Here is a 27,542-nt window from a genome sequence, read left to right as displayed (position 1 = left end):
CCATGGCAGAGAACTGTACCGAATGATCGAGAGTGTTAGCAGAAGCAGGGCATGCTCTGGTGTGCACAACAGGAGCTCAGTGGCAGTGAAGCAAAGCCTTCATTCAGTAAAACAGTCATGGGATGAATTGTGCAGAGCATCTGCTTATGGGTACATATCTTCTCACACTGCCCTTCATCAGTACACAATGGAGCAAGCATGGGATAGGAGCAGAGAGCCAAGTCTACCTTCCTAGGTACGGACAGTTGAGCCAACACCTTGGCTTCCTTAGCAGCAGACTTTCCAGGTGGCAAAAGCTTAGACTACAGAGTTAGAGGACAAGAAAGGTAACAAACACACGGATTTAAGACAAAACTCACAGAACATGTAGAGACGGTTCCTGCCATGACTCTGAGGAGTGTAATTTTCAACCATTTAAATGGCATTTGTTATTTCCTCTTGTTCAGCTGACCAAACAATCTCTAATAATAATGTAACATGTATAATATATAGGGATGCACCGTTTCGGTATTCGGCCAAATCTTTCGTGAAGGATTCTGGGCTTCGGCCAAAACCAAAATAGTGGATTCGGTGCATTCCTGCTTGATTTTGAATTTAATGTTAATAAATAAAGCCCTAGGGGTAACACAGCACACGGGGGAGTGGTTTGTCACCCCAAAATTTTCCAGTTTGGCAGGGACAACAAAACATTTGAAATATCCTCATTCATTACTAGGCAGAACACCTAATTTTACCACACTTTATAGACATGTGTGCTATTACCCTTAAATAGCCCATTCAAAACTGGACAATAAACAAAATTAATCTGTATAAGACATAAAGGAATCCATGCTGGCAGGTAGCGCACACACACACCCCAGCCCTGATATGCCATCACTTTGTTTACCTTTGAAAGAGCAGCCACGCGCTGTGCCAGTTCTGCCTCTACCTCGGGCAGTGTTTCCGCTTTCCTCAGAGTCTGCTGAAGCTTCTGCTCTGCCAATTCAAGTCGTTCCTGAATTTGACGGTTTTTCTCTTCACTCTGAGTTTGTGCACAAAAAGTGAGGCTGTTAGGGACACTTCTTGTTCCTGCAAAAAACCTTAATCTAGAGAGCAGTGATCCCCAAACAGTGGCCTGAGAGCAAACATGCTGTGTTGCTCTCAGTGGCCCTTAAAGAAGGCGCTTATTTTTGAATTCCTGGCATGTTTTAATTGCATGAAAACCGCGTTCCCTGGCAAACAGAGCCTCCTGTAGGTTGCCAGTCCACATATTGGCTACCAATAACCAATCACAACCTGTATGTCACCCCCAGGAATATCTTTCATGCTTGTGTTGCTCTCCAACTCTTTTTTTTACATATGAATGTGGCTCATGTGTTAAAAAAAAAAAAAAAAAAAAAAGGCTGGGGACTCCTGATCTAGAGGAATGTTCTATGAATTAAAGGAAAACTATACCCCACAAACAATGTAGGTCTCTATTAAAAGATACTGAGTAAAACAGCTCATGTGTAAAACCCTGCTTCATGTAAATGAACCATTATCATAATAATATACTTTTTTAGTAGTATGTGCCATTGGGTAATCATAAATAGAAAATTGCCATTTTAAAAAATAAGGGCCGCCCCCTGAGATCGTAAGATTCACTGTGCACACATACAAACCACATGTAAGGTCACATGAGCCAATTAACAGACAGAGTTCTGCCTTTTGCTTCCTCACTTCTTCCTGTTACAGTTAGTGTTGTAGTATTTCTGGTCAGGTGATCTCTGAGGCAGCACAGATAGAGTCACGAAATGGTGGTTCAAGGCAAGAGATGTAAATGGTCAATATTTATGTAAATATATATTCCAGTTTGGTAAGATTCTTTAATTTGTCATTCAATTTGATATAAAATATCTGTTGCTTAAGTATTCATTTTGGGGGTATAGTTTTCCTTTAAAAGACCCAAACAGCATCCTTGGTCAGTGGCATTACCTGTCTGAGAGCTGACTCTTTATTAGCGATTTCATTTTCAAGTTTATCGTTGAGGTCGTGCACAGAGGTGGATTCGCGCTGTGCGGCGAGGTAGCGTTTTTCAAGAGTGGTGATTCTCTCTTCCATGTCATCCTTCTGAGCCATGGCCTGAAAAAAACAACCCAGAAATACATTACAGTTGGTACATAACTATTTGCAGATTTATGGGAGACCACAGGAACTGCGGAGAAACAAAGCCAAAGCAGCTTTTGTAGCTGTACTACTAGATTAAAAATGGCCATGCTAATGAAATAAAACCGACACCTGAAACGCAGAAATAAAGTTAAAAGGATAAAGCTTATCTTACAATTATAAACTTGTAATATGTTAAATCTATCATATATGTTAATCCATAGATAATTGGTTTCCAGGGAAATAGGTCCCATACTTGTACTAACCTTCCTTCCTTTTGGCTTTTACAGGCTGCAACTGAAACTACAGGCTAAAATGTTCCATGGTCACAATATGCTAAAAGTTAATTTGCAAGGTGCTAAATGTGGGCCTGCTCCTACATACCAGCTCACTACTTCTACACATTGACCTACCACCACTTCCCTTAACTAAACCCATTAACTCTGAGCTCACAGCTTTTTGTTCTAAACCCAAATTTGTATAAAAGCCTTTTCAGCTCTCATTGCTTCATTTTCCAAATTTTGATATCTACATCTCTTCCTTAAAGGGAAAAAGGAATAGGGAATTTTCCATATAGCACTCCTGAGGGACTTAAAGCATTTTACCAGCTTTTAAAGGGGAACTCTCGCAAAATGGAAAGTTAATATGATCTTCCTCATACTGAAGTAAGAATCTTTTTAAATACAATCAATATATGTTTCCGAAATAATCAAGTTTATATTCACGATTCTTCTCTCAAGATCTGTTTCTCTTCATTCTGACTTCATGCTGAAGTTGGGTGTCAGATGAATGATCCAATATATCTTTTAGGGGGTCTCCCTTTCCTAGCAGATGAATTAGAGCTCACTCAAATAACTGATTCCAGTACAAACAAAATCAAACAAAATAACTGTCTTTTGCACAAATCCTGCATGTAGAGAGACGTGATGTCTGGTGATTTTAATAGTGAGCTCTAATACATCTTCTAGGCCAGTGCTGTCCAAGTTCTGTGGTACAGAGGGCCAAAATTTTACTGGCCTATGTGGAGGAGGGCCGATAATGGAAGTCAGTGCTTGCCACTCCCCTTTTTAAACCACACCCACTGTAAACCACACCCATATTACCACAAGAACTTTTAAGATAGTATCCACATTAACGGTGGTAGCACACCAAAATACTAAATGGTTGGTGCTCACTGCAGGGAAATCCCTCATCACTCATATGTGAAAAATTGAAGTCATGTTAAAAACATACCCTTAAATCCATATGCCTCATCCTCCCCTGTGGATAATACAACAACCCCCAACACATGATTAAACACCTTAGGGGCCCTTAACAACAATTTCCAAATGCTAACAAAAACCCCAAGAACAAACCCCTAACAGGCTTACGTTCCACAGGTAGGGTAGGGCAAGCAGAGAATGGCACACACACGCAGCACTGGGCAAAGAATGGCACACATAGGGAGGCAAGGCCGGGCCAAGGTATTTTTGCACCCTAGGCAAAGGCTTCAATCAGTGCCCCCCCACCCAGTCCTGCATTACCATTTCCCACCTTACCAGTCATATAGCCCCCTGTACCTGTGCCAGCACCTATCATATTGCCTCCATTTGTACCTATACCAATGGCATTCAATCCCTCAGATTGCCCCCAGGCCCCAATCTGTACCTGTACCAGCATAAGACAAAACATCCATCATATTTTTCCCCCCAATCTGTACCTATGCCAGCGGCAACCAAAAGAATCCATCATATTGCCCCAATTTGCATCGGTTCCAGCAGTAGCCAAATGTCCATCATATTGCCCTCAAACATCTGTGTACCTGTGCCAGCAGCCACCATATTGCCCCATGTACCTGAGCCAGCAGCAGCCAATCCCTTATATTGCCCCCAATCTGTACCTGTGCCAGCATCAGCCAAAAAATACACACTATTGCCTCCATATATGTACTTGTGCCAGCAGCAGCCAAATATCCATCATATCATCTGTTTACCTGTGCAAGTAGCAGCCAAGATATTGCCCACAAATATGTACCTGTGCCAGCAGCTGCCAAATGGGAGCTGGGAGTGATTCTGTCTGGAACAGGGGGTTTATAAAGCTGAAAAACTATTAAAGGCCAAGCAAATCAGGGTTTAAAAAAGAAAGAAAGGAAATTCCCATTAAAACTGTGCCCCCCCATGATTGCACCCTAGGTGGGCACCTACTCTGCCTGCCCCTAGTTCCAGCCCTTCATCGAGGGAAGGCAGAACAGAGCAGGAGACAAGTAAAGCTCTCAGTCTAATATGTACTACATATAGTGACACAGTGCTGGTGCCCCATTAGCATTTTGAATAAGGTGTGAACAGGTGAACAATGTGGGCAGTTTCAGTCTGGGTCTCAGGTGGGAACAGTACAGGCCTTTAGGATATAAACAATAGAGGTGTCACAAATGTGAACAATACAGGGGGGTCACAGGTGTGATACAGGGGATTAGAGTTTGAATTTGAGGTTTAAACAATGCAGGGTGCAGTTTATCTCTACAGTGATACCTTTTAAATTTTACATATGGTAAAAAGACATAGCATCTGGGGGGCCAAAGAAGGGGGGGTCGCGGGCCGCCAGTTGGACAGCCCTGTTCTAGGCAAAAGGAGCCCCCCTATAAGATATATTGGATCATTCATCTGACAACAAACGCCTGAATGAAGACAGAATGAGGAGAAACAGATGCTGAGAGAGGAATAATGAAGATAAACTTATTTAATAAACGGTACAAAATTTTTAATTGATTGTATTTAGAAAGATTCTTATACAAGCTAATACCGTATTACATTTTCATTTTTGCGATAGTTCCCCTTTAAAGCAAATAGGAACAATGCAAAATTGTGTTCAACATATGAGCGTTAACTATTGAACTAGGTGCAAAATTTGTACCCATACCTGCACCTGTCATGCTCTGTATCAAAGATCACAGCAAACCCATGGTGTCCCCAAAAGGTCCCAAGTAGGAGGCTCTGTTCAGACAAATCCGTTCGTTTATTATATTTCCCCTACCCCCTCACCTCTCGTACGTCTCGTTGAAGTTTTGAGTTCATTTCTTCAGACTTGATTAAGTCCTTCCTTGCAGTATCGAGATCTTCTTCAAGCTCTGTTACACGGCTGGAAAGAACAGCCAGGCGCTCCTTCATTTGAACCTGCTCCTTAGTTTGTTTCTCTATGAAATCCTGGAGCTCCATTACTTTAGATAGGTCCTCGTTGTGATTTATAGAGCTGTCGGATGATCTCTGAAAGAAAAGAAAAATATTGGTGGTCCTTTTTGGAAGTCTATGGCCAAACTACATTTCAATCATACACTTTAAGTATTCAAACCAACAGATCATGCTAAAATATTTTCTTTTTCACACCACACTGGAGAACCGAACAGATAGCAACTCCCATCTTGATTGACCACCACAGTTACATGCACCAACACATTTCACAGCAGATAAGTGCATGAAACTTCTCACCTTCCCGTTAGTGTTAAGTGCGTATTCTTGCTCGTGGTTTACATCCGCTGTACCGTCATTAAATATTTTCTTCTGGTTATTCTGCTCTCTTGTGATCATCAGCTGAAAAACAGACACATTTTGGCAAAAATCACTTTGACGCACTTGAAGGACTCTCTTCCAGAAAAGTGGTTTCCAAGCCTCTTCCTGTTCTGTACTTACACAAAAACAGATGAGCATTCATTCCTATCCCAACGACAACAAAAAAAATATGTACAATCCATTCTGCCAACACTAAAAAAAACCCACTGCTAACATTATAAAATACTTACAGAATAACATCTGAAATGGCAGGGAAATGTGCATATATCAGGCCCACAGTAGGATGGAGACTTTTCACTGACACCCGTATCCAAAAACAGAGAAAGCAAGTTTGTGATGTGGACCTACCTCTTTGTGTGTTACAGCCAGTTCTTCTTCCAATAAGCTACACCTCTCTAAGGCTACTCGTAACCTCTCTCTCACCTAAAGAAACATATGATCAGAAAGAAATCCAACTGAAAATTCTTATGCGTACCTAGAAATATGTTATAAAGAATAGGTAAGTGCTTTCAGCTTTTGTTCATATTGGCTCATGTGCATGATCATCGACTGAATGGATTATTAAGCGACGGCACAAATGATCTTTAATTTAGGACAATGTGTGTGGCCAATTTGGGCCGGACAGCTAAAAGACAATGCATAAGAGAGGACTAGGGGGCTGATTCACTAAGGGTCGAATATCGAGGGTTAATTAACCCTCGATATTCGAATAGGAATTAAAATCTTTCGACTTTGAATATCGAAGTCGAAGGATTTAGCGCAAATACTGCGATCGTACGATCGAAGGATTATTCCTTCGAATCGAACGATTCGAAGGATTTTAATCCAACGATCGAAGGAATATTCTTCGATCAAAAAAACTTAGGAAAGCCTATGGGGACCTTCCCCATAGGCTAACATTGACTTCGGTAGCTTTTAGCTGCCGAACTAGGGGGTCGAAGTTTTTTTTAAAGAGACAGTACTTCGACTATCGAATAGTCAAACGATTTTTACTTCGAATCCTTCGATTCAAAGTCGTAGTCGAAGGTCGAAGTAGCCCATTCGATGGTCGAAGTAGCCCAAAAAATACTTTGAAATTCAAAGTTTTTTTACTTCGAATCCTTCACTCGAAGTTAGTGAATCAGCCCCTTAAAGTTCAATAAAAATCAGCTAGGCCAGGCTGAAAAGCATTATACCAGCATATTTTCTAAGAAGAATTGTACAGACATGTGGTTTGACATGTATATAGCATATAATAGCATATACTGATCTCATGTTATGTTACATGCACTGTACATCTGTAATTTCCATTTTTATGTAATGGTTTAACTAATGAAAGAAAAGTTATAAAAGGAAAAATTAAGAAACAAACTCTGCATTGCTTCTGATTTTGTTATTACATACAGAAATGGAGATTATAGGGCTAAATTGTCTTCTTGGCTGGGAGGGTAGAAAGGAGGCCTGTATAATCCTTCAGTAGTTTCTCAGGTGTTAGATTGTGATTCAATTTTGGGATGTTAGTGTCAACTAGGGATGCACGAATCTAGGATTCGGCCAAATCCTTCAGCCCGACCAAACCCTAATTTGCATATGCAAACTAGGGGCGGGAGGGAAATTGCGTGACTTTTTGTCACAAAACAAGGAAATAAAAAACGGTTTCCCCTCCCCACCCCTAATTTGCATATGCAAATTAGTAGGGATGAATTCAGTATTCGGTTCGGGATTTGGCCAGGATTCGGCCTTTTTCAGCAGGATTCGGAATCAGGTGAATCCTTCTGCCCAGCCGAAACCGAATCCAAATTTGCATATGCAAATTAGGGTCAGGGAGGTAATTCGCTTTACTTTTTGTGACAAAAGGAAGTAAAACTGTTTTCCCATTCCGACCCCTAATTAGCATATGCAAATTAGGGTTCGGATTCGGTTCGGAATTTGGCCGAATCTTTTGCAAAGGATTCGGGGACAGATATAAGGGCTCTTTCAGCTACTTTTGGGGCTAATTCAGTGACCTGATTTTAGGAGCAATCCGGAGGGATTTCCCATAATAGGGGGTGTCCCTCAGGTCAGATATATAACCCGCTAACTATGTCCAGAATCTTTGTATTTTATTGCAGGTCCAGACCATGTGAATGAAATCTGCTGGAGAGTGGTAGCACCGGGGGCATTCATCCACTTGAATAGAGGACATCTTTGCCAACACTTTTGGTGTAATATATGCCCTGTGCAAAAATTTGTACTGCATTAGTTTATCCTTGGTTGCCACTATGTGGTCAAATATTGTTTCCAAGGATTCTTCCCATTGCTCATTATTTATTTCCGGTATATCAACTCGCCATTTATTATAAAGTCTGTTAAACAGAGTGTCATTGGCCCGTGCCAGGAGGGCGTAGACGTTTGAGAGAGTCTTTGCACGTGTATAGTTGTGCGCTTACTCCTATATGCTGGAAGGTGCAGTCATGTCAGGAAATTGAAAGTGTATTGCGTGTTTAAGTTGGAGATATCGGAAGAGCATCCTGCTAGGTATTTGAAGTGCTTGGTAATCTAGCAGTTCCCTCTCCTTGAATATATCCTGGATAAATTTTATTTTGCCGTTAGCCCACAGTAGGGGGTCTGGTATGGTGAAGTGTTAAGGTGGCCATACATGGAGAGATCCGCTCGTTTGGCGATGTCGCTAAACGAGCGGATCTCCCTCCGATATGCCCACCTTGAGGTGGGCAATATCGGGCTGATCCGATCGTGGGTCCTTGGGCCCAACGATCGGATCCTAGCGAACGCAAACAGGCGGTCGGATCTCGGGACCGCATCAACGAACAGATGCGGCCACGATCCGACGGGATTTTTAATCCCATCCGATCGAGATCTGGCCGACTTTCGGCCAGATCTCGATCGGGGAAGCCCGTCGGTGGCCCCCATACACGGGCCAATAAGCTGCCGACTCGGTCTGTCGGCAGCTTTTATCGGGCCGTGTATGGCCACCTTTAGTTTTGGATTAAACCAAAGTGGTGTAAGATCAGGCACGCTTCTTTTAACCAACAGTAGTGCCATATTGGCAAATGTGGCAACCCTTGGTGTAATGTGTGTATTATAGAGAACAAATAGGCAGTGAATGTGCAGCGAATAGATTCTATTATGAACACACACAGTGCCAAGAGTAGCTAACTGAAGTCTATCCAGCCCAGCGGATATTAAAAAGAGAATGCAGGCTGGAAAGAGGGAAGACAGTAACGGTGATTGGGTGGGGGGATACATTTACAAAAGGCAACCCTGAAAATTTTGGCATCCTTGTCCTTTGTAAGAGACACAACTTAAATACAGAACAAATGAAATGAATCTCTACAGGTGCACACAGTAAATTAGACATGCCATATGCATGCATGTTAAAAAAAAAAAGTTTAAAAAATGAGAAATGACCTTTTCATCCAAAGCTTTGTGATGTTCAAACAGAGACTTGAGTGCCTTGAGGACTTCAACTTCACTGGACACCCCAGCAGGAGACTGCGCCTGTCTCTTCACCACGGTCATTCTGAGGGACCTTTCGTGTCGGGAAACCAGACACTCCAGATGTTCAAGTAAGAGCTTGAAAAACAGACATTAAATGAAACTAGGCCGAAAGCTTAACATCTGCCCAGTGACTACACAAATGTATCCAAGTCTTTAGGGATGAAAGGTATTTTTAAGTAGCCCAAAAAAGGTGCCTTGCGAGTTTGAGTGGTGCTTGTCATTGGCTAGCGTTCCAGTAGCTCTTCCAGGCAACTATGACTTAACAAGTGCCAACACAAATGCAACTATATGGGGCACAGTTTTTTGCCTTATTTTTGGGCTACTCAAAGCACCCCGAATGCAATTACACTTATAAACGATGGCTTAAACAGGAAACATAGCCAAATTTTTACTTTAGCTTATTCGGGTGGACTTGTGTAAGAAAGGTGCATAAACATTATCTCAACTTCCATGAATAACTCCTCCCGGACCTTGTTCCATTGTCAAGTGGTGAATTCTGGGACTTGAAGTCCCTCTGCTTTCCAAAGAATCCGTGGAGCACCCCTACAGTAAGCAGGGGGACTTCAAGTCCCAGAATCCATCACTTGACAATGGAACAAAGTAAGAGAGGGATTGCATTATATTGCAACCCTAAGGAACCCCGGGAAACCTTATAACTAGGGATGCACCGAATCCACTATTTTGGATTCGGCCGAACCCCCGAATCCTTCGCGAAAGATTCGGCCAATACCGAACTGAATCCTAATTTGCATATGCAAATTAGGGCTGGGAAGGGGAAAACATTGTTTACTTCCTTGTTTTGTGACAAAGTCACGAGATTTCCCACCTCGCCCCTCATTGCATATGCAAATTAGGATTCGGTTCGGCCAGGCAGAAGGATTCGGCCGGATCCCAAACCGAATCCTGGATTCGGTGCATCCCTACTTATAACCCTTTTAATCTGTGAAATCAGGTATAATATCCGTGTTAAAAAAAAAAACCATGTTTTTTTTGGAAGTTCAGAAGTGTTTATGCACCTTTTCTACATAACCCCAACTGAATGAGATTAGGTCAAAAAGGGGTATATTTTCTCTTTAATGAATAGCCATGCTGCACATACATATTCCAAGCTTAGCATTCATGCTTTACTTACCCTAGTGTTGTTTCTTTCTGCCTTTAGTTCACCGATCTCTTCTTCCCTCTCTAGAAGCTGCTCTCGACAAATATTTAGCTCTTTTGTAAGTGCAGCAAACTCCTACAAACCAAAATAAACATGAATATGTCAGGGGGAAAAAACGGAATGCTTTGCAATCACATCTTTATGCAGCGGAGTAACAAGTGGAATAATGATGCAAATGGTGTTGCTATAAATCAGCATTAGCTCAATTGCCCCCAAGCATTATGATGTGTACAGGTATGGGATCCGTTATCCGGAAATCAGTTATCCAGAAAGATCTGAATTACGGAAAGGCTTTTTCCCATAGATTACATTTTATCCAAATGATCCAAGTTTTTTAAAATTATTTCCTTTTTTCTCTATAATAATAAAACAGCAGCTTGTACTTGATCCCAACTAAGATATAATTAATCCTAAATGGAAGCAAAACCAGTCTATTGTGTTTATTTACATGATTTTCTGGCAGACTTAAGGCATGAAGATCCAAATAAGGGAAAGATTTGTTATCCAGAAAACTCCAGATCCCAAGAATTCTGGATAACAGGTCAATACCTGTATAAATGTGTGCACAGACAACTAGACAAAAATATTTTTTTTTCCAAAATGGAATTGCTGTGTTCTTAACCAATTTTCTTATCATACTGTCAGCTGTTGTATTCATGTCGCACAATGTTTAAATGTTTGACTACGGATTCTTGTTCTGCGAGTTTCTCACAGGAATGTCCCACCTTGGTAAACAAGGAGGTTAGCCTCAGGGACACGAGGAAGAAGAGCAGTGCTGGGAGCTGTTCATGGTAAGATTTGCTGTCAGACTGAGGATTTTAGTACACTGGGAAGGGGAATATACAGCATTTCAGAGAAAAAAATAACAAACAGATGTTGCCTTTAATGTTGAGTACAATTCTACAGAAAGGTTTAAAGGACAATCAAAGTTTAACTAAAGAAGTAGCTAGAAATGTTGTACATTATGTTTCGGGCTTCTGTACCAGCCCAAGGCAACCACAGCCCTTTAGCAGTAAAGACCTGTGTCTCCAAAGATGCCCCAGTAGCTCCCCATCTTCTTTTTTGCAGATTCACTGCACATGCTCTGTGCTGCTGTCACTTACTGAGCTTAGGGACCCACTCACAATATACAGTACACATAGAATAGAAATGTCACAATATAAATCTGATTAGTAATTAATACAGATAATTACTACATGGCAGCACAGAAACCAGTGCAATTAGCATCAGAATTTAATAATCAGCCCTGTAGCATCAGCTTATATTACAGACCAACCTCATTTTCTGCTGGATAATTAGTGACGACCCCTAAGCTTAGCTTCTCAACAGCCAATCAGAGCCCACTGAGCATGTGAGTGTCACAGACACTTTCCAAGATGGTGACCCCCTGTGACAAGTGTGAAGTCCTGGATCATTGCTGCAATTGACAAGCTGAAACTTTAGCCTCGTGCAATAAGTTCTGTATATAAAATATGGCGTTTTTAGCCATATTTATTTTTAGGGTTCAGTTCTCCTTTAAGTGGGCAAAACTATGTAGGCCAGGAGGACTTTTTTCCTGCCACGGCATGTCATTGTTCCTATAAACCAGAATGCCGCTGAATTATTTGTTGGCTTGCCCTCCAGGACTTGCCAAGCCCCATATGCCTAATCTCTAGGGTAAGACAGACAAGTATTTATGCTATATGACTGCAAGAAGGTCACCCACACAAAGATCAATATTCTTCCTTATGCAAACAAACAAGATGATCCAGCTAAAGGCTGCCATGAAAACTCAACCCTTGTAGGTATCTAACTGATCAGCATGTAGGTCAAATGGATACCCAATACAACCTCCTTTCTATTGTTCCGACTGTTTGGGCAGACAGCCAAACTTGTAAATAAGGTGCATCGGCAGATACAATATTCAGAATCAGCAGGGGCCACCAAGAGCACACCTTAAACGGATTTGCCAGGTCCACAGACAGAGTCGGCAGCTTATTGGCCCATGTGTGGGGCCATCCAACGGGCTTCCCCAATCAGATCTCGATTGGGCAGGTTAAAAAATCCCGTCTATCTACGTGTGTGTGCGGTCACACAATCCAACCGCCCGTATCGGATCCGTTATAATCCGATCATTGGGCCCTTGGGCATACAATCGGATGAGCCCGATATCGCCTACTTCAATGTGGGAATATCGGGGAGAGATCTGCTCGTTTGGCCATTTCTACATCTATTGCCACCTTTATCATGTTCCAACAAAGACAGCGGCTGATAACACGGTATAGAAACAAGTCAAGCGTAATGAGCAAACACAGCTGGAACTAGCCCGCCACACCACTGAAGTCCCAAACACTGACTGCTTTCCAAACTATGGGGCTGAAGGTTGAATTCCTATTTGTGGTCATAGATATCTCTGGAGCCCTGGCCTGAAGGCCAGATATGTGGTGTCTCATGTACTCCTGTAGCAATAAGAATGAATGAAATTTTGTAATAATAAGGACAGGGTGCTGAAAAAGTTTGGCTAGCTTGGGGACAAATGTTAGCCAAATGCCAGAGCAGCCATACAAACAGAGTCCTGCTAAGTCCCCAGGGGGTTAAATGGATTCAACCTTTCAACTGCTACAGTAAATTCCTAACACACTGTAGCAGGTTAATTATTGTACAGAGAAATAGCACAACAGGGCAAGTGACATTTGCTATAGGAGAACCTTCCTGGGGGACACGCGGGCCTCACGTGTACATGCGCAGAACCCAAGCTCTGTTTGGGGATCTGTGCACTTTATACAAACTGTAACCACAGAAGAAGAATGTCCATTTGTCTTCCTGCTTCTCTCACTTCTAAAGGATCCCACCCAAAGGACAACAACGTAGTGTTTAATAGTTGACATTCCAGGAGAAGCCAGGGGCCGGCAACCTTTTCAGGCTCCCTTTCTCACACGCAGAACATCAGCACGGCAGCTGACGCCAAGTTGTATTCTATTCCCATTCTGCTAGTGGCATGGGAACTCATCAAGGTGATTGACTTTCTTCTCCCCCCACCACCCCGATGAACTCTCAAACTCTTCAACCAGAACTCTAAACAAGTCCTTCGAGGAAAAAAAACATCAAGCGGCCTGGACCATCTGAATTTATTTATTCCACTTTAGTCCACTCGGATCTATTTAGAAAAATTTCACTGCCAATTGTCTAACCAGCTGAGAGCTTAGTAAATGAAACTAACACACCCTGTTCTATGACATATAATAAGCCTCTTTAAGTTACCAAGATTCCGTTTTAAAATAAGGTTGGGTAGGTGTTTGGGGTCGTGAAGAAGCAAGATGAACAATTTCTTTTGCAAATTAACATGGATGTCTGTGTTGGCATAAACTAGCCCAATGCACATTAACACGTGGCCGTCATCTTGCCACCACTTTGCTCTTGGGGACCCTTGCTTAAGGTCGCCATAGACGTTAAGATTTTTCTCTCCTTAACGACCGATTTTAGTGCGATCTGACAATTACATCAAATCATCATGAGTTTAGTGGGCACCAAACGATTGAGCATCTAAAAATTTGTTTGTTTGACAAGATTTTCGTTGTTCACAGTGAAATCTATTGTCCAACTGTTTGAAGGACCAAGCAGGCAGCTACCCACAGTTTTCATGGCTTCAACTAGACTATATATCTTGAAATGGTCTTTTTAGTTGACAAATCGTACATTTAAACGATTGTTTCTAGATAAGCTTGGTCTTACAATAATCTTTTAGAAATCTTAACAATTATGACCACCTTTAAGAAGGAACCCTGGATTGTCCTAAAACCTACAGAACAATAGTTACCACCCAATCCCTATGGCTACTATGGAAATACCCACATTGAGTCATTTGATACAACGTCAGGTTTTGAGGGTTCTCTGCGGCTATTGGCATATTTCCCATCTTCTGCTACGTATAGAGCATAGCCGTAGTACGCACAAGACAGTCCTGTCCTTTTCACCTGTCACAGAGAAGGGGGTAAGTATAGGAGTCTGTGGTGGTCTGCACCCTCATGCTCTCCTCAATGCACTATAGGTAGCAGGCCTGGACTGGGAGTCAAAATAGGCCCTGCCATTCCAAGTACACAGAGGCCCAAAGAGCCCCCAACCAGCCCACTATATGGTAACTTTCTATGGAACCATATAGCAGCCCCTCTGGCAATTGCCAGAACCCACAGTTGCCAGTCCGGGCCTGATAGGTAGAGGATGCCTATGTGTCTATCCCTGCCTACCCATCATGAAAATAGCACATTCAACAATTGGGTTTTTTTTTTTTTTTTAAAAGTGCAGAGTAGGGCACATGGTAGAGTTCTGCAGCCGGTCGGTACCCGAGGCTACCCGTGGGTTACCCGCAAAGACCTGCGGTACCCTGCGGGTTGAATTTCGGGGTGTGGGTATAGCGCGCGTCGCCAGTTCTGCGGGTTTGCGGATCTGGCCGCGGGTCTTCTCAATAGTGATTTTTACTCCTTTTTTCTGATCACGCCTACTTCCGATGATGTCACTTCCCGTTTATGACAGCACTTCCTGATTCTTGATGGTCAGCGGGTCAAGGATCCAGGTTGCGTATTAGGTACTTTCGAGTCGGGTCGGGTAGCGGGACCAAGCGGGTAAGAATGCGGGTTGCGGATTGCAAGTACGGGTTCCAAAAATTGGACCGGTGCAGGACTCATGGTGGATTGTGTGCATTTTTCGCACTTTGCAGCCTTCACTGTAGTCTCTTCCAGGGAAAGAAGTTCTGACAAATACATCTAAAAACTCCTTAGAGATCTAAACCTCCAAAATACAACTCAGAAAATCTACTGCCCAGTGATTTAAATCAGGGGTCCCTAGCTTTTTTTTTTATCTGGGAACCACATCAAAACGCAAAGAGAGTTGGGGAGATGTGAAGGTCGAGAAAAACTTGACCTGCACCGGACCGAACCCACCTGCAGCGCTCTTCTGTAGACTCACGCCGCTGAGGAGGGCCCATAAAGCCAGAAGGCGGAAGCCGGCAAGCGGTGTGCCGAGATCGGCCTGAACTCGCAGGTATCGGCTGGCACGCACTTCACTATTGGGGAACATCACAAGCATGAAAATGTTTCCGGGGGTGCCAAAAAACTGCTGTGATTGGCTATTCGGTAGCCTCTATGTGGACTGGCAGCCTATAGGAGACAGACAGTACATGTGCAACCAAAACTTGCCTCCAAGTCAGAAATTCAAACATAAGCAGCTGCTTAGAAGCCTTAACCTGACAGCTAGTGGCTGGATTTCCGAGCATCACATATTTGGCAGATACCCATATACTGGTATTTTGAAGGCATATGTCAAAAACAGACCTTAATAGCTACATACTATGGAAACATTTTAGCTTAAGCTGTCAGATCTGTAATTCAAATTTCATTTGATAAAGCCCTCTGTGGAAGAATGGCACATCAACCATTTTGGATATAAGAGGAGCAGCATCTCCACTGACCCTCAGAATGAAACACTCCTGTTCGGCCAGCTAGCCATTGGTGAGTTTGTCCACTGTATAGCCACAAAACTACAACAAGAAGATACTACACTTTCTGTTGGATCTTCACAAAATTCATTCAGAACTTTTTCTTCCAACTTCTGATCATCATCAGGTTCAGCAGTCACTGAACTAAGCCAAGGGTTTGGTGCTAGAGTCCTGCGGGGAACCAATTTTTGAGACCCAGACCGACCCAAACCTGCAGCCTGAACCATAACCCGTGTTAAGGCCGCCTGCAACGACCTTATCCTCAACCCGCCGACCAACATTTAACAGGAAATAAGAGTCTTGCGCATAACAAATTTGTTAAACCGGAATGCAACCCATGACAAGCAGGACCCGCAACCCGCAAATTTACTCGCTTGGAGCCGCAACCCCACCTGCAAATACCTTATCCGCAACCCAATAACCATCAAGAAGTGTTGTCATTGTAAACTGGAAGTGGAAGTGACATCATTAGAAGTAGGCGTGATCCGAAAAAAGGAGTAAAACTCGTTATTGAGAAGACCCGCGACCTACAAACCCGGAAAACTGCCGACCCGCGTCTATACCCGCTCCTGGAACTTCTACCTGCAACCCGAAGAGTACCGCAGGTTTTTGCGGGTAACCCGCCGGTACACGACCCGCTGCGGGACTCTAACAGGAAGTGCTGTTGCTGCAAACTGGAAGTGACATCAGAAGAGGGCAGACACAGAAAAAAGTAAAAGTATAGACAATATAACAAATGGTAATAAATACAGATGAGACCGCAACATGACCCGCATCTATACCCATACCCGAAAATCCTACCCTCATCCAGCAAGGTATCCGGGCCGCTGCAGGATTCTATTTGGTGCGACCCTCATAATTCTATGATAATGTGATGTTCTGTCCACTTTGTACAACTAGATCAAGTCCATTCATGGCAGCATTATGGCCCTCAGCTTGCCCAAGATCTCTATATACTTCTTTAAACGACATGATAATTGCAATATCACCCAGCCAAGAAGCACAGGGTATATCAGATAAACCCACTTGATGAAAAAGCCGAGAAGGCTTTGGCAATTGTTGGAACAATATACATATAAAAATAAGATGAACTATAATGTGGTTACTGGATGTACATACTTTTCCCACGTGACTAGTTTGACGCAACCACAGTTTAAATTAAAATAATCCTTTTTTTTTTTTTCCATATAAAAACAGATGTGTTGCAATAATGTGTAATCCCATTTCATGACTGCTTGGAAGCATTAGACAATTTTAGAAGAGCTCTTTATACATTGAAAAGAACTAACATAGAACACTTTAAGACTAAGAACCAGTCCCATACTAATTCCAAGCCTGGAACTGTTGCCAGTGAGAGAAGTGAGACAAGCAGACACTTTCCCCTCCCATACAAAGGGATCTCATTCCAATAAGAGACAGTTATCCCCTGGGTATAGCGTTACACCAGCAAGCTCATGCATTTCCCATTTAAAGGAACAGTAACATCAAAAAATAAAAGTGTTTTAAAGTAATGAAAATATAATGCAGTGTTTCCCTGCACTGGTAAAACTGCTGTGTTTGCTTCAGAAACACTACTATAGTTTATATAAACAAGCTGCTGTGTAGCAATGGGGGCAGCCATTCAAAGGAGAAAAGGCTCAGGTTACACATCAGATAGTAGATAAACTCTGTCTGTCTAATGGTGTTATCTGTTATCCATTAGTTATCCTGTGCCATATAGCCGTTTTTCAATTTCCGCCATTGCTCCCCAGCAGCTTGTTTATATGAACTATAGTAGTGTTTCTGAAACAAACACATCAGTTTTACCAGTGCAGGGCAGCACCACATTATATTTTCATTACTTTAAAACACTTACATTTTTTCGGTGTTACTGTTCCTTTAATCATAACAAGAACCAAAAGGCAGGAGGAATTAACGCTGCTGAAAGGGACTGTGGGTCCTGTCATCCTAAAAACCTTCCCTCGGAATGAAATGGGACTTATTTGATTATTTCCTCTTTAATTTGGATACTGAAGTACAGATAGTATGGCGACATACTTACGTATCTATAACTGGAGCCAATAGAACATTAAAGTTGTCAATTCAGCATCTTTTTTTTGGCCCTTTCCGACAGCCAGTCTGATACAGTTAGAAGATCCCATTACGAGGAAAATCATCGGGTCTGGACTGGACCAAATGACTGCATCAGTCTGATTCTGCACGTTCCATGGGTACCCTTTATACCCAAATAAAGGCTATGGCACTACCATTTTGGGCAAAGGGTTATGGTGCCATTTGTATGTTTAAAGTCCAAATGCAGTTCTCTTTCAGTACTGGTTCCTCTAGAGCGGCTGTTTCAGGATTTATAATAAAGCCCCAGCCTAATTAGTAGATCTGCTTCCGTAGGATGTGAACATTTAAAGGGCAACTATCTAGGAAAAAAAGTTTCCCCAACTGAAGATGAAAACTAATAGAGAATGCACTCCGGTTGGGGGGTAAACAATATTATTTTGTAGTAAGCTATATGTAGCTCACAAGGAGAGGTAAGTCCTGGTGCTGATGGCTATGTTTGGTGACATATAAGTAGATAATCAAGTCTTTCTAGCTCGCTCATTATGCTCATGTGTTTGGCATTGGAGTGGTGGGCGGTGAAGGAGCCACTGTTTGACCGAATACAAAAATAATGGATTCTTGTGCATCTCTAATTTAGAGGGTCAATGTCTCCAGTAGCATACCTCCCAACATTTTGGAAACAGAAAGGGACAAAAGATTTGCCGCGCGGAGCCCGCCGACATTTTTTTGAACACGCACCCATTTTGTGGTCACACCCCCTAATTACCATGTTCATTTTACAAAAATTTGGCAGGTTATGAAAGTTTGAACACGTTTTTTCTCTGTGTTATTACAGTCTTGCAAATGAAGGCGAATTTCCCTTTAAGCTGTGAGTCTAAGTTCTCCCAAGAGACTTTCTTTTCTTAAACTGTTACAAAAGTATCTAGGTATCCATTCTGGGCTCTCTGTCAAAAGCCAATTAAGTTAGAAACTTTGTATCTTTTTCTGGCTGTTGAGTGCAGGAGATCAAAGAGAAAGTCAGGACATTTCAGTAACAGACCCGGGACTGCGGGTTGAGCTTTCAAAATCGGGAGTGTCCCGCGAAAACCGGGACAGTTGGGAGGTATGCAGTAGCACGGAAGATAAGTCACCTAAGGGCAAGGAGAATCCGTATCCCACCAACACAATGAAAGCCACCAGAATGAAATACATGTTACATGGTGGTGCTGCCCCAGCAGGAATTATATTTTTAGAAAGATATTCAGCATATACAGTGCTCGGTTCCACTGAACTCAACAATCTGTAACTGGAATGCAGATCTGGGCTCAAAACCAATACATACACCAAGGCTTCCTAAAGTTGGATTTATCTCTAGCAGCTCAGGAGTAAATGTTTCTTCATTCTAGGACAGGAAACATAACAATGTTGAACAAAGAACAAAACAACGTTTTATACCATGTGAATAATGGTAAAATGTAAGGGAGCAGCTAGCACACGGGCAGATTTGGGGAGATTTAGTCGCCTGGCAACTAAATCGCCTCTTCTGCGGGGCGACAATCTCCATGAACTGCCTTCCGCCTGCTATAATGAGAAAACGCCAGCGCCAATGCACTTGTGGCTCCTCGATTTCCGAAGTCGCCCCAAGTTGCCTCACAAGGAAACAACTTCGGAAATCGAAGCACCGCGAGTGCATTGGCGCTGGCATTTTCTCATTATAGCAGACGGAAGGCAGTTTGGGGAGAAGAGGTGATTAGTTGCCAGGTGACTAAATCTCTCCGAATCTGCCCGTGTGCTAGCTCCCTAAAATGGCGTTTTACTTTCCCATTTTGACCACTAAACCTGAATTCGGTACCAATATGGCAGACTAAAACCAACCTAATAAATCTGGTGGTGAAGGCGAGAACCCATTTTTAAAGGAGCAGTGTGCCCTTTTTTCAATATGTATAGATAGATTGCACTAGAACCGACAAAGATTTTTTGACCTGGCCGATCAATTTCCTGACAGATGTCGGCCAAAAAAATCGCAAGATGCACAATCGTTCGAATCCCACTAACCACGCGATAATTTCGAAGGATTGGTCGGACTTCCCTAAAATGGGTCGTTCAGCAAGAAGAATCGTTGCATCTATGGGGAGCTTAAGACTTCTGCAGAAAATACTTTTTGCTTATTGTTTTAAAGGGTTGGTTCACCTTTATGTTAAACTTTTAGTATGTTATAGAATTGGCAATCATAAACAACTTTTTAATAGATCATTATTTATTTTGTATAGTTTTTTTTTTAATTACATGCCTTGTTCTTTTTACTGAAGCTCCTCCATGTTTGGTCCTTGCGAGGTAGCTGCTTATATTTTTCAGGATTTCACTTAGATGTGCCTGGAGAGGCTGCCACCCTTGTTGTAAGCTTCAAATGGGGTCAGTGCCCCATTAATGAAGCTTATAACAAGGGTGGCAGCCTCCCCAGGCACATCTAAGTGATATCCTGAAAAATTTAAGCAGCTCCCTCGCAAGGACCAAACATAGAGGAGCTTCAGTTTCCCGGTTTAGCTCAAGAAATAACAAAAAACGTAGCTTTTTTTCATGATTAAAACAATAGGCAAAAAGTATGTTGAGACCTATTTATCGAACTCATATTGAACAAGGGGTAGAATACTGCCCCTTTAAGGGAGCATAAAACGGCCCCCTCCCCGGGCGTATCTAAGTGAAATCCTGAAAAATTGCCAACACAGTTATGTTATTTTCTGTACACATACATATCTATGCAATGGGATGAATAACAGATTACAGTTGTGATCAGCTGGATACAAAGAACTAATAGGAATTACTATGCCAGACAGCCATTTTTAGAGCCCCTACTTGAGATCACTATCAAGGTTAAAGGAATGCCAAAATTAAATAAATCACATATTAATGAATAGGCGCAGACCTTAAGAATTTCAAACGCCTGTTAACAATTAGTGAGCTGAATTGTTTCTTTATATGAAAAGTCCATGTGTTTTAGGCAAATTCTATAAGGAGGAAATTGATTGTTTTTGCTTTGCCTGACACATACAGGCAGTTTAGTGATTGGTATGATCCTGCTGAGATGCATGAAAATCACAGGACATTAGATTGTAAGCTCCATGGGGGCAGGGGCTGGCGGGATTAGAACCTCTGTAGAGTGTGGTGTATGTGTTAGTGCTAAATATAGTACAGTAATGATAAAATAAATCAGTCTACACTCAGAACTGTTAAACTGTATTTTACTATCCACTTGGAAAAAGATACCCTTTTCCAAAATATTTGGGCAAGCTCCGTATAGGTAATCACATGACCTAGGTCTGCTCCGTCTTACTTAGAAACAGATGTCCTGTGTTATTTTATATCAGGAATTTCGACTGTCAGTCCATGACGGTGGGGGGAGATTTGGCATTCATGGGACAAAAACGACGGGTCAGACTTTGGGGGCAAATCTGAGATGAGACGAGGGGGTGAATGTTTATTTATGGTCTTGGATATCCCCTGAACTGTCCCGGAGTATCTGCCATGTTATGAGCCAAGGCGACCATAAGTGTATGGCTAGTTGGTCCACTGTCATTTTTGTACAAAGCTAGAGGAGCCCAGCACTATAAACCTACTTCTAGTCATACCAGCGACCTGATACCGACCCAATACTCCTGTCCCATTATGCGGAGGAGCACAGCACATCTGAAGAGCACCTCCAACAAATGCACTTAAAGGAGAACAAAAGCCTGGCTATAGAAGTAGCTAGAAATGTTGTACATAATGTTTTGGGCTTCTGTACCAGCCCAAGGCAACCACAGCCCTTTAGCAGTAAAGATCTGTGTCTCCAAAGATGCCCCAGTAGCTCCCCATCTTCTTTTCTGCTGATTCACTGCACATGCTCTGTGCTGCTGTCACTTACTGAGCTTAGGGACCCGCTCACAATATACAGTTCACATAGAATAAAAATTTCACAATATAAAGCTGATTAGTAATTAATACAGATAATTACTACATGGCAGCACAGAAACCAGTGTAATTAGCATCAGAAATTAATAATCAGCAAACCTGTAGCATCAGCTTATATTACAGCCAGGGAAGCTCATTTTCTGCTGGATAATTAGTGACGAGCCCTAAGCTTAGCTTCTCAACAGCCAATCAGAGCCCACTGAGCATGTGAGTGTCACAGACACTTTCCAAGATGGTGACCCCCTGTGACAAGTTTGAAGTCCTGGATCATTGCTGCTATTGACAAGTTGAAACTTTAGGCTGGCGCAAAAAGATCAATATATTAAATATGCCTTTTTCAGCCATATTTATTTTTAGGGTTTAGTTCTCCTTTAAAGGAAAAGTAAAGGTTAATTTCCCTGGGGATCTTTCAAAGGAAGTGCCACCATCTTCCAGGAAAGAAAAAAAAAAACAGTTCCTTAATTGGGTGCCTCTTTTTATTTGTGTGTGTGACAATGGGCCACAGGGTAATCTGGTGCAAACAAGTCATTAGACTTCACTTGACGATCATGTGGTGACCCTCGCAGCATCTCTTATTCTAATTGGCCAAAAAAGAAACTGTTTATGGGTTCATCAAAGCTGCAGCCATTGGATGAGACCTAGAGGGGTTCCAACATATTGTGATGAGATGCAGTTTGCATTGCTCTGTGTGCGACCAGCTTTAGCCTCCCTGTGCCTCCGGGAACAAGTTCTAAAGGTCACCGACTCCCTGACCCTAACCATGAAAGACTATTTGAAGAGCTGCAAATAATAAGTAGCAGAACAATTGACCTCTTTCTTACTGGTAACACACTAGGTGTTGATGGAAATGGCTGGAGAGGTTCAATTGTTGGATAAATCCTACTTAAAGGGATCCTGTCATCGGAAAACATGTTTTTTTCAAAACGCATAGGTTAATAGTGCTACTCCAGCAGAATTCTGCACTGAAATCCATTTCTCAAAAGAGCAAACAGATTTTTTATATTCAATTTTGAAATCTGACATAGGGCTAGACATTTTGTCAATTTCCCAGCTGCCCCTGGTCATGTGACTTGTGCCTGCACTTAGGAGAGAAATGCTTTCTGGCAGGCTGCTGTTTTTCCTTCTCAATGTAACAATGTGTCTCAGTGAGACATGGGTTTTTACTATTGAATGTTGTTCTTAGATCTACCAGGCAGCTGTTATCTTGTGTTAGAGAGCTGCTATCTGGTTACCTTCCCATTGTTCTTTTGTTTGGCTGCTGGGTGGGGGGAAGGGAGGGGGGTGATATCACTCCAACTTGCAGTACAGCAGTAAAGAGTGATTGAAGTTTATCAGAGCACAAGTCACATGACTTGGGGCAGCTGGGAAATTGACAATATATCTAGCCCCATGTCAGATTTCAGAATTGAATATAAAAAAATCTGTTTGCTCTTTTGAGAAATGTATTTCAGTGCAGAATTCTGCTGGAGCAGCACTATTAACTGATTCATTTTGAAAAACTATTTTTTTCCCACGACAGTATCCCTTTAAGGTGGATTTTCTGTGCCCCTAGCCAGACAGCAAAGCGCAAACGCACAAGGACGTAATTGTATTACAGATATGGGATCCGCTTTCCAGAAACCAGTTATCCAGAAAGCTCTGAAATACGGAAAGGCTGCTTCCCCCATCTCCACTACAATGAAATAAACCAAATTTTTCAAAATGGTTTTCTTTCACGGTTTTGGTTTGAATAATGATTGATTATATCGTAGTTTGGATCAAGTACAAGCTACTGTTTTATTATTACACAGAAAAAGGAAATCATTTTTAAAAATTGGGATTATTTGGATGAAATGGAGTAAATAATTCAGATTTTACTGGATAACGAATCCCATAACTGTACCTTGTACTTAATCCAAACTAGGATAGAATTAATCCTTATTGGAAGCAAAACCAGACTATTGGGTAAATGTAATGTTTACATGATTTTCTAGTAGACTTCGGGGAGATTAGTTGCCCGGCAACAAATCTACTCTTCTTCAGGGCGACTAATCTCCCCGAACTGCCTCCCGCCGGTGATTTACATTCTAGCCGACGGGAAGCAGTTCGGGGAGATTAGTCGCCCGAAGAAGAGGAGATTTGTAGTCGGCTGACTTATCCCCCCCAAATCTGAGCATGTGCCCTGACCCTCAAGTCTACTAGAAAATCATGTTTTTTGAAGTCGCTCGAAGTTGCCTCATGCGGAAACTTTGGGCGATTTTGGAAAACGAAGCACTCCAAGTGCCATCCCACAGGCGATTTACATTCTAACCAGCAGGACGCAGTTCGGGGAGATTAGTCTCCCCGAAGAAGAGGAGATTTGTAGCCGGGTTACTAATCTCCCCAAATCTGAGCGTGTGCCGTGACCCTAAGGTATGAGGATCCAAATTACGGAAAGATCAGTTATCCTGATCCAGGTTCTTAGCATTCTGGATAACAGGCCCTATACCTGTATTAGTGGTGGGTACCAGGTAGGGTTGCCACCCGGCCAGTATTTTACTGGCCTAGCCGGTAAAACACCTGCCAAGGCCGGGGCCGGTATTACAAATTTACCGGCAATGCAGTTGCCGGTAATTTGTAATACCCTTTAAAAAAAGCCTCAGCCTGCCCCCAATTGGCGCCAAACTTACCTTTTTTGCAGTGTTCTTGACATCGGGTCGATGTTGCTCCGCCCCCTTTTATGGCATACTGTGTAGCCCCGCCCACTTTTGTGCCATGACCCACCCCCTTTTTGTGCCCGCCCCCCATCGGACGGTAATTTTTTACAGTAAAGGTGGCAACCCTAGTACCAGGAGGAAAGGTAAGGTACATACCAAAAACAAAGGGTAAGTGGGCATGGTGCAGGCTACAGACTAGGCATAGATCAAGAGAAACCAGCTGCCAGGCAATGCGGATTTCTACACTATAAAAGTTTAACTATAAAAATAATTCTATGGGTGTTGGATCAGCCCCAACAATCATCTGGCACTAGGCTGGATTATGGAATATACTGGAAGTGTGTACTTTCACCGTGTACATTGCAGTATGAAAGGCGATCTCATTTCTACAAATTGTCAGGCTAAATTGCCGTGCCCCGAGGCGATACCATTACTCGGAAGTAAGCAAACGCTGCATTGTTATTCTCTTGACTAGGACAAGAAGTAGGTCAGGAGTCTGGCAAGCTAATAAAGAATAATGACTACTGTTTTCCAAGAAAGAGGGGGAGGAGTTTTACAATTAAACAACTAAATATATTCCAAGGAGGAAATGATGGGGCCACCACGACCTGACCGGCTGCTAGTCGTTCCCTTGGCCATCGCACAACCTGAGAATCTGCCCCTTGTGTGTAGGAACTTTAGATTGTAAGCTCCCCCATTGAGACAAGGACTGGATAACAGGTCCAGGTTTCAGTAATATGTATCTCCATACCTTAAAGGGGTTGTTCACCTTTGACTTAACATTTAATATTATGTAAAGAGGGATATTCTGAGACAATTTGTAATTGGTTTTAATTTTTTTTTTTTATTATTAATATTTGTCAGTTTTGAGTTAGTTAGCGTTTTTCATTCAGCAGTTCACTACCTTACAGTCAGGCATCTGGTTGCTAGGTTCCAAATTACCCTAGCAACCCGACACTGATCTGAATAAGAGACAGGAATACGAATAGGAGAGGCGTGAAAAATATGAGGAATAAAACATAGCAACAATACATTTGTAACCTTACAGAGCATTTGGTTTTCAGATGGGGTCAGTGACCCCATTTGAAAGCTGGAAAGAGTCATCCAGGCCAACATACCAAAAAAGCTCAAAGGTTAATCACCCCTTTAAGTCTACTTCATTATTTATTTTTTAATTTTCTTCTTCTGACTCTTTCCAGCTTTTTTACTAATTTGGAAAACCGGCAAAGCAGTTTTGAGCCGGACAGCCCTTCAAAAACCAGGCTTTGAGTCAAAATCGGACTGGTGGCAGCCCTATGCTCTAATATTAGTGCTCTAATAGTCTCGCAACAGATCATTTGGGAAGTGCCCAAGGTCCTCAACAAATCTGCTGCTGAGGGATCCACGGTGAAATAAAAATGAGAACGGCTGCCTCTGAAACCAATTTGTATCATGATCACCTCTTTATAAAATTTAATCTGCTCATCAGCCTACAAAAAAGAAAAAAGGTGCAAAACTAGCAACTCGTTATTAGTTTCTTCTTTTGCTTGTTCCAACTTTCAAACTGGGGTCCCTGACCCCTTTGGCAAAAAGAACTTATGTTCTGTATTCGGATTTTTACTTTTGATTGCTTATCTTTCTATCCAGGCCTGTCCTGTCTCTTCTTAAATCCATGTACTGGTTGTTAGGGTAAGCTGGACCCCAGCAACCAGAGAACTGAAAACTAACAAAAACCACAACAAAGGGGAACCAACACTAAATCACTGTCTACATCACTGGTCCCCAACCAGTAGCACGTGAGCAACATGTTGCTCTCCAACCCCTTGGATTTTACTGCCAATGGCCTCAACCCAAGCACTTATTTTTGAAATACTGACTTGTGGCAAGTGTTTATTGCAACTCAGGAAACTTTGGGCAACTTCGGAAAACGAAGCGCCGCGAGTGCCATCCTGCTGGCGAATTTTTAATTATAGCCTTATATGCTTCAATGGCTGCCCCCATGGCCACACAGCAGCTTGTTTATATAAATTATAGTAGTGTTTCTAAAGGAAACACACCAGTTTTACCAGTGCAGGGCAACACTACATTATATTGTAATTGCTTTAAAGGAGAACTAAACCCTAAAAATGAATGTATGAAAATGCCATATTTTATATACAGAACTTATTGCACCAGCCTAAAGTTTCAGCTTGTCAATAGCAGCAATGATCCAGGACTTCAAACTTGTCACAGAGGGTCACCATCTTGGAAAGTGTCTGTGACACTCACATGCTCAGTGGGCTCTGAGCAGCTGTTGAGAAGCTAAGCTTAGGGCTCGTCGCTAATTATCCAGCAGAAAATGAGTTTGGTCTGTAATATAAGCTGATGCTACAGGGCTGATTATTAAATTCTGATGCTAATTGCACTGGTTTCTGTGCTGCCATGTAGTAATTATCTATATTAATTACTAATCAGCCTTATATTGTGACATTTCTATTCTATGTGTACTGTATATTGTGAGTGGGTCCCTAAGCTCAGTAAGTGACAGCAGCACAGAGCATGTGCAGTAAATCAGCAGAAAAGAAGATGGGGAGCTACTGGGGCTTCTTTGGAGACACAGATCTTTACTGCTAAAGGGAAGTGGTTACCTTGGGCTGGTACAGAAGCCTAAAACAATGTACAACATGTCTACCCTACTTCTTTAGTTAGGCTTTAGTTCTGCTTTAAAACGCGGTTTCATTTTTTGTTGTTATTGTTCCATTAAAAGGCATGGGGTTGCTTATTTTGGCAAGAGCAGATCCATGTTTACTTTCAGCTGTAGTTACCCTTGGATGGTACATTCTATTATCCTTTGAATAACGGATTTAGTTTCCCTTTAACATTCCCCTTTTATCAGCTGTACCAAACAAACACTGCTGATGTTTGGGAACAAAACAGGGTCCTCCCCGAATTCCACTGGATCAGTGCTTCCGTCATTGAACAGATCTTCTTATCTTCGGAACAATACACTGAAAAGTAGGGCCCCAGGCCACATCCTTCCTTTGCTGTCTCTTCTCCAGCCATCTCCCATCAATAAATATAATCACAGCTCAGTGATTTCCCCTGGTTTGGAGGGGCATTTTGCCAGTACGGTTTGTGACAGCAGTTCCATGCGATAT

At 42.3% G+C, this 27,542-nt stretch overlaps 1 protein-coding gene across 16 annotated transcripts in view; it reads right to left on the bottom strand.

The window, feature by feature from the left end:
* Window positions 1-27,542, bottom strand: part of ppfia1.S (protein tyrosine phosphatase, receptor type, f polypeptide (PTPRF), interacting protein (liprin), alpha 1 S homeolog) — a 93,126-nt gene that overhangs the window by 53,764 nt on the left and 11,820 nt on the right. For 15 of the 16 annotated variants that reach the window (XM_041591397.1, XM_041591400.1, XM_041591403.1 and 12 more), the window contains 7 exon segments: window positions 10,276-10,377; window positions 9,054-9,218; window positions 6,015-6,089; window positions 5,586-5,687; window positions 5,142-5,363; window positions 1,954-2,100; window positions 887-1,021 (listed from right to left, as the gene is read on the bottom strand). In XM_041591397.1, coding sequence (XP_041447331.1) covers window positions 887-1,021; window positions 1,954-2,100; window positions 5,142-5,363; window positions 5,586-5,687; window positions 6,015-6,089; window positions 9,054-9,218; window positions 10,276-10,377 — 948 coding nt within the window. 16 annotated transcript variants of the gene reach the window in all.

Source organism: Xenopus laevis, chromosome 4S (genome assembly GCF_017654675.1).
Source record: "Xenopus laevis strain J_2021 chromosome 4S, Xenopus_laevis_v10.1, whole genome shotgun sequence".
Lineage (NCBI taxonomy): Eukaryota > Metazoa > Chordata > Amphibia > Anura > Pipidae > Xenopus > Xenopus laevis.
This window is presented reverse-complemented; position numbering and strand designations above follow the sequence as displayed.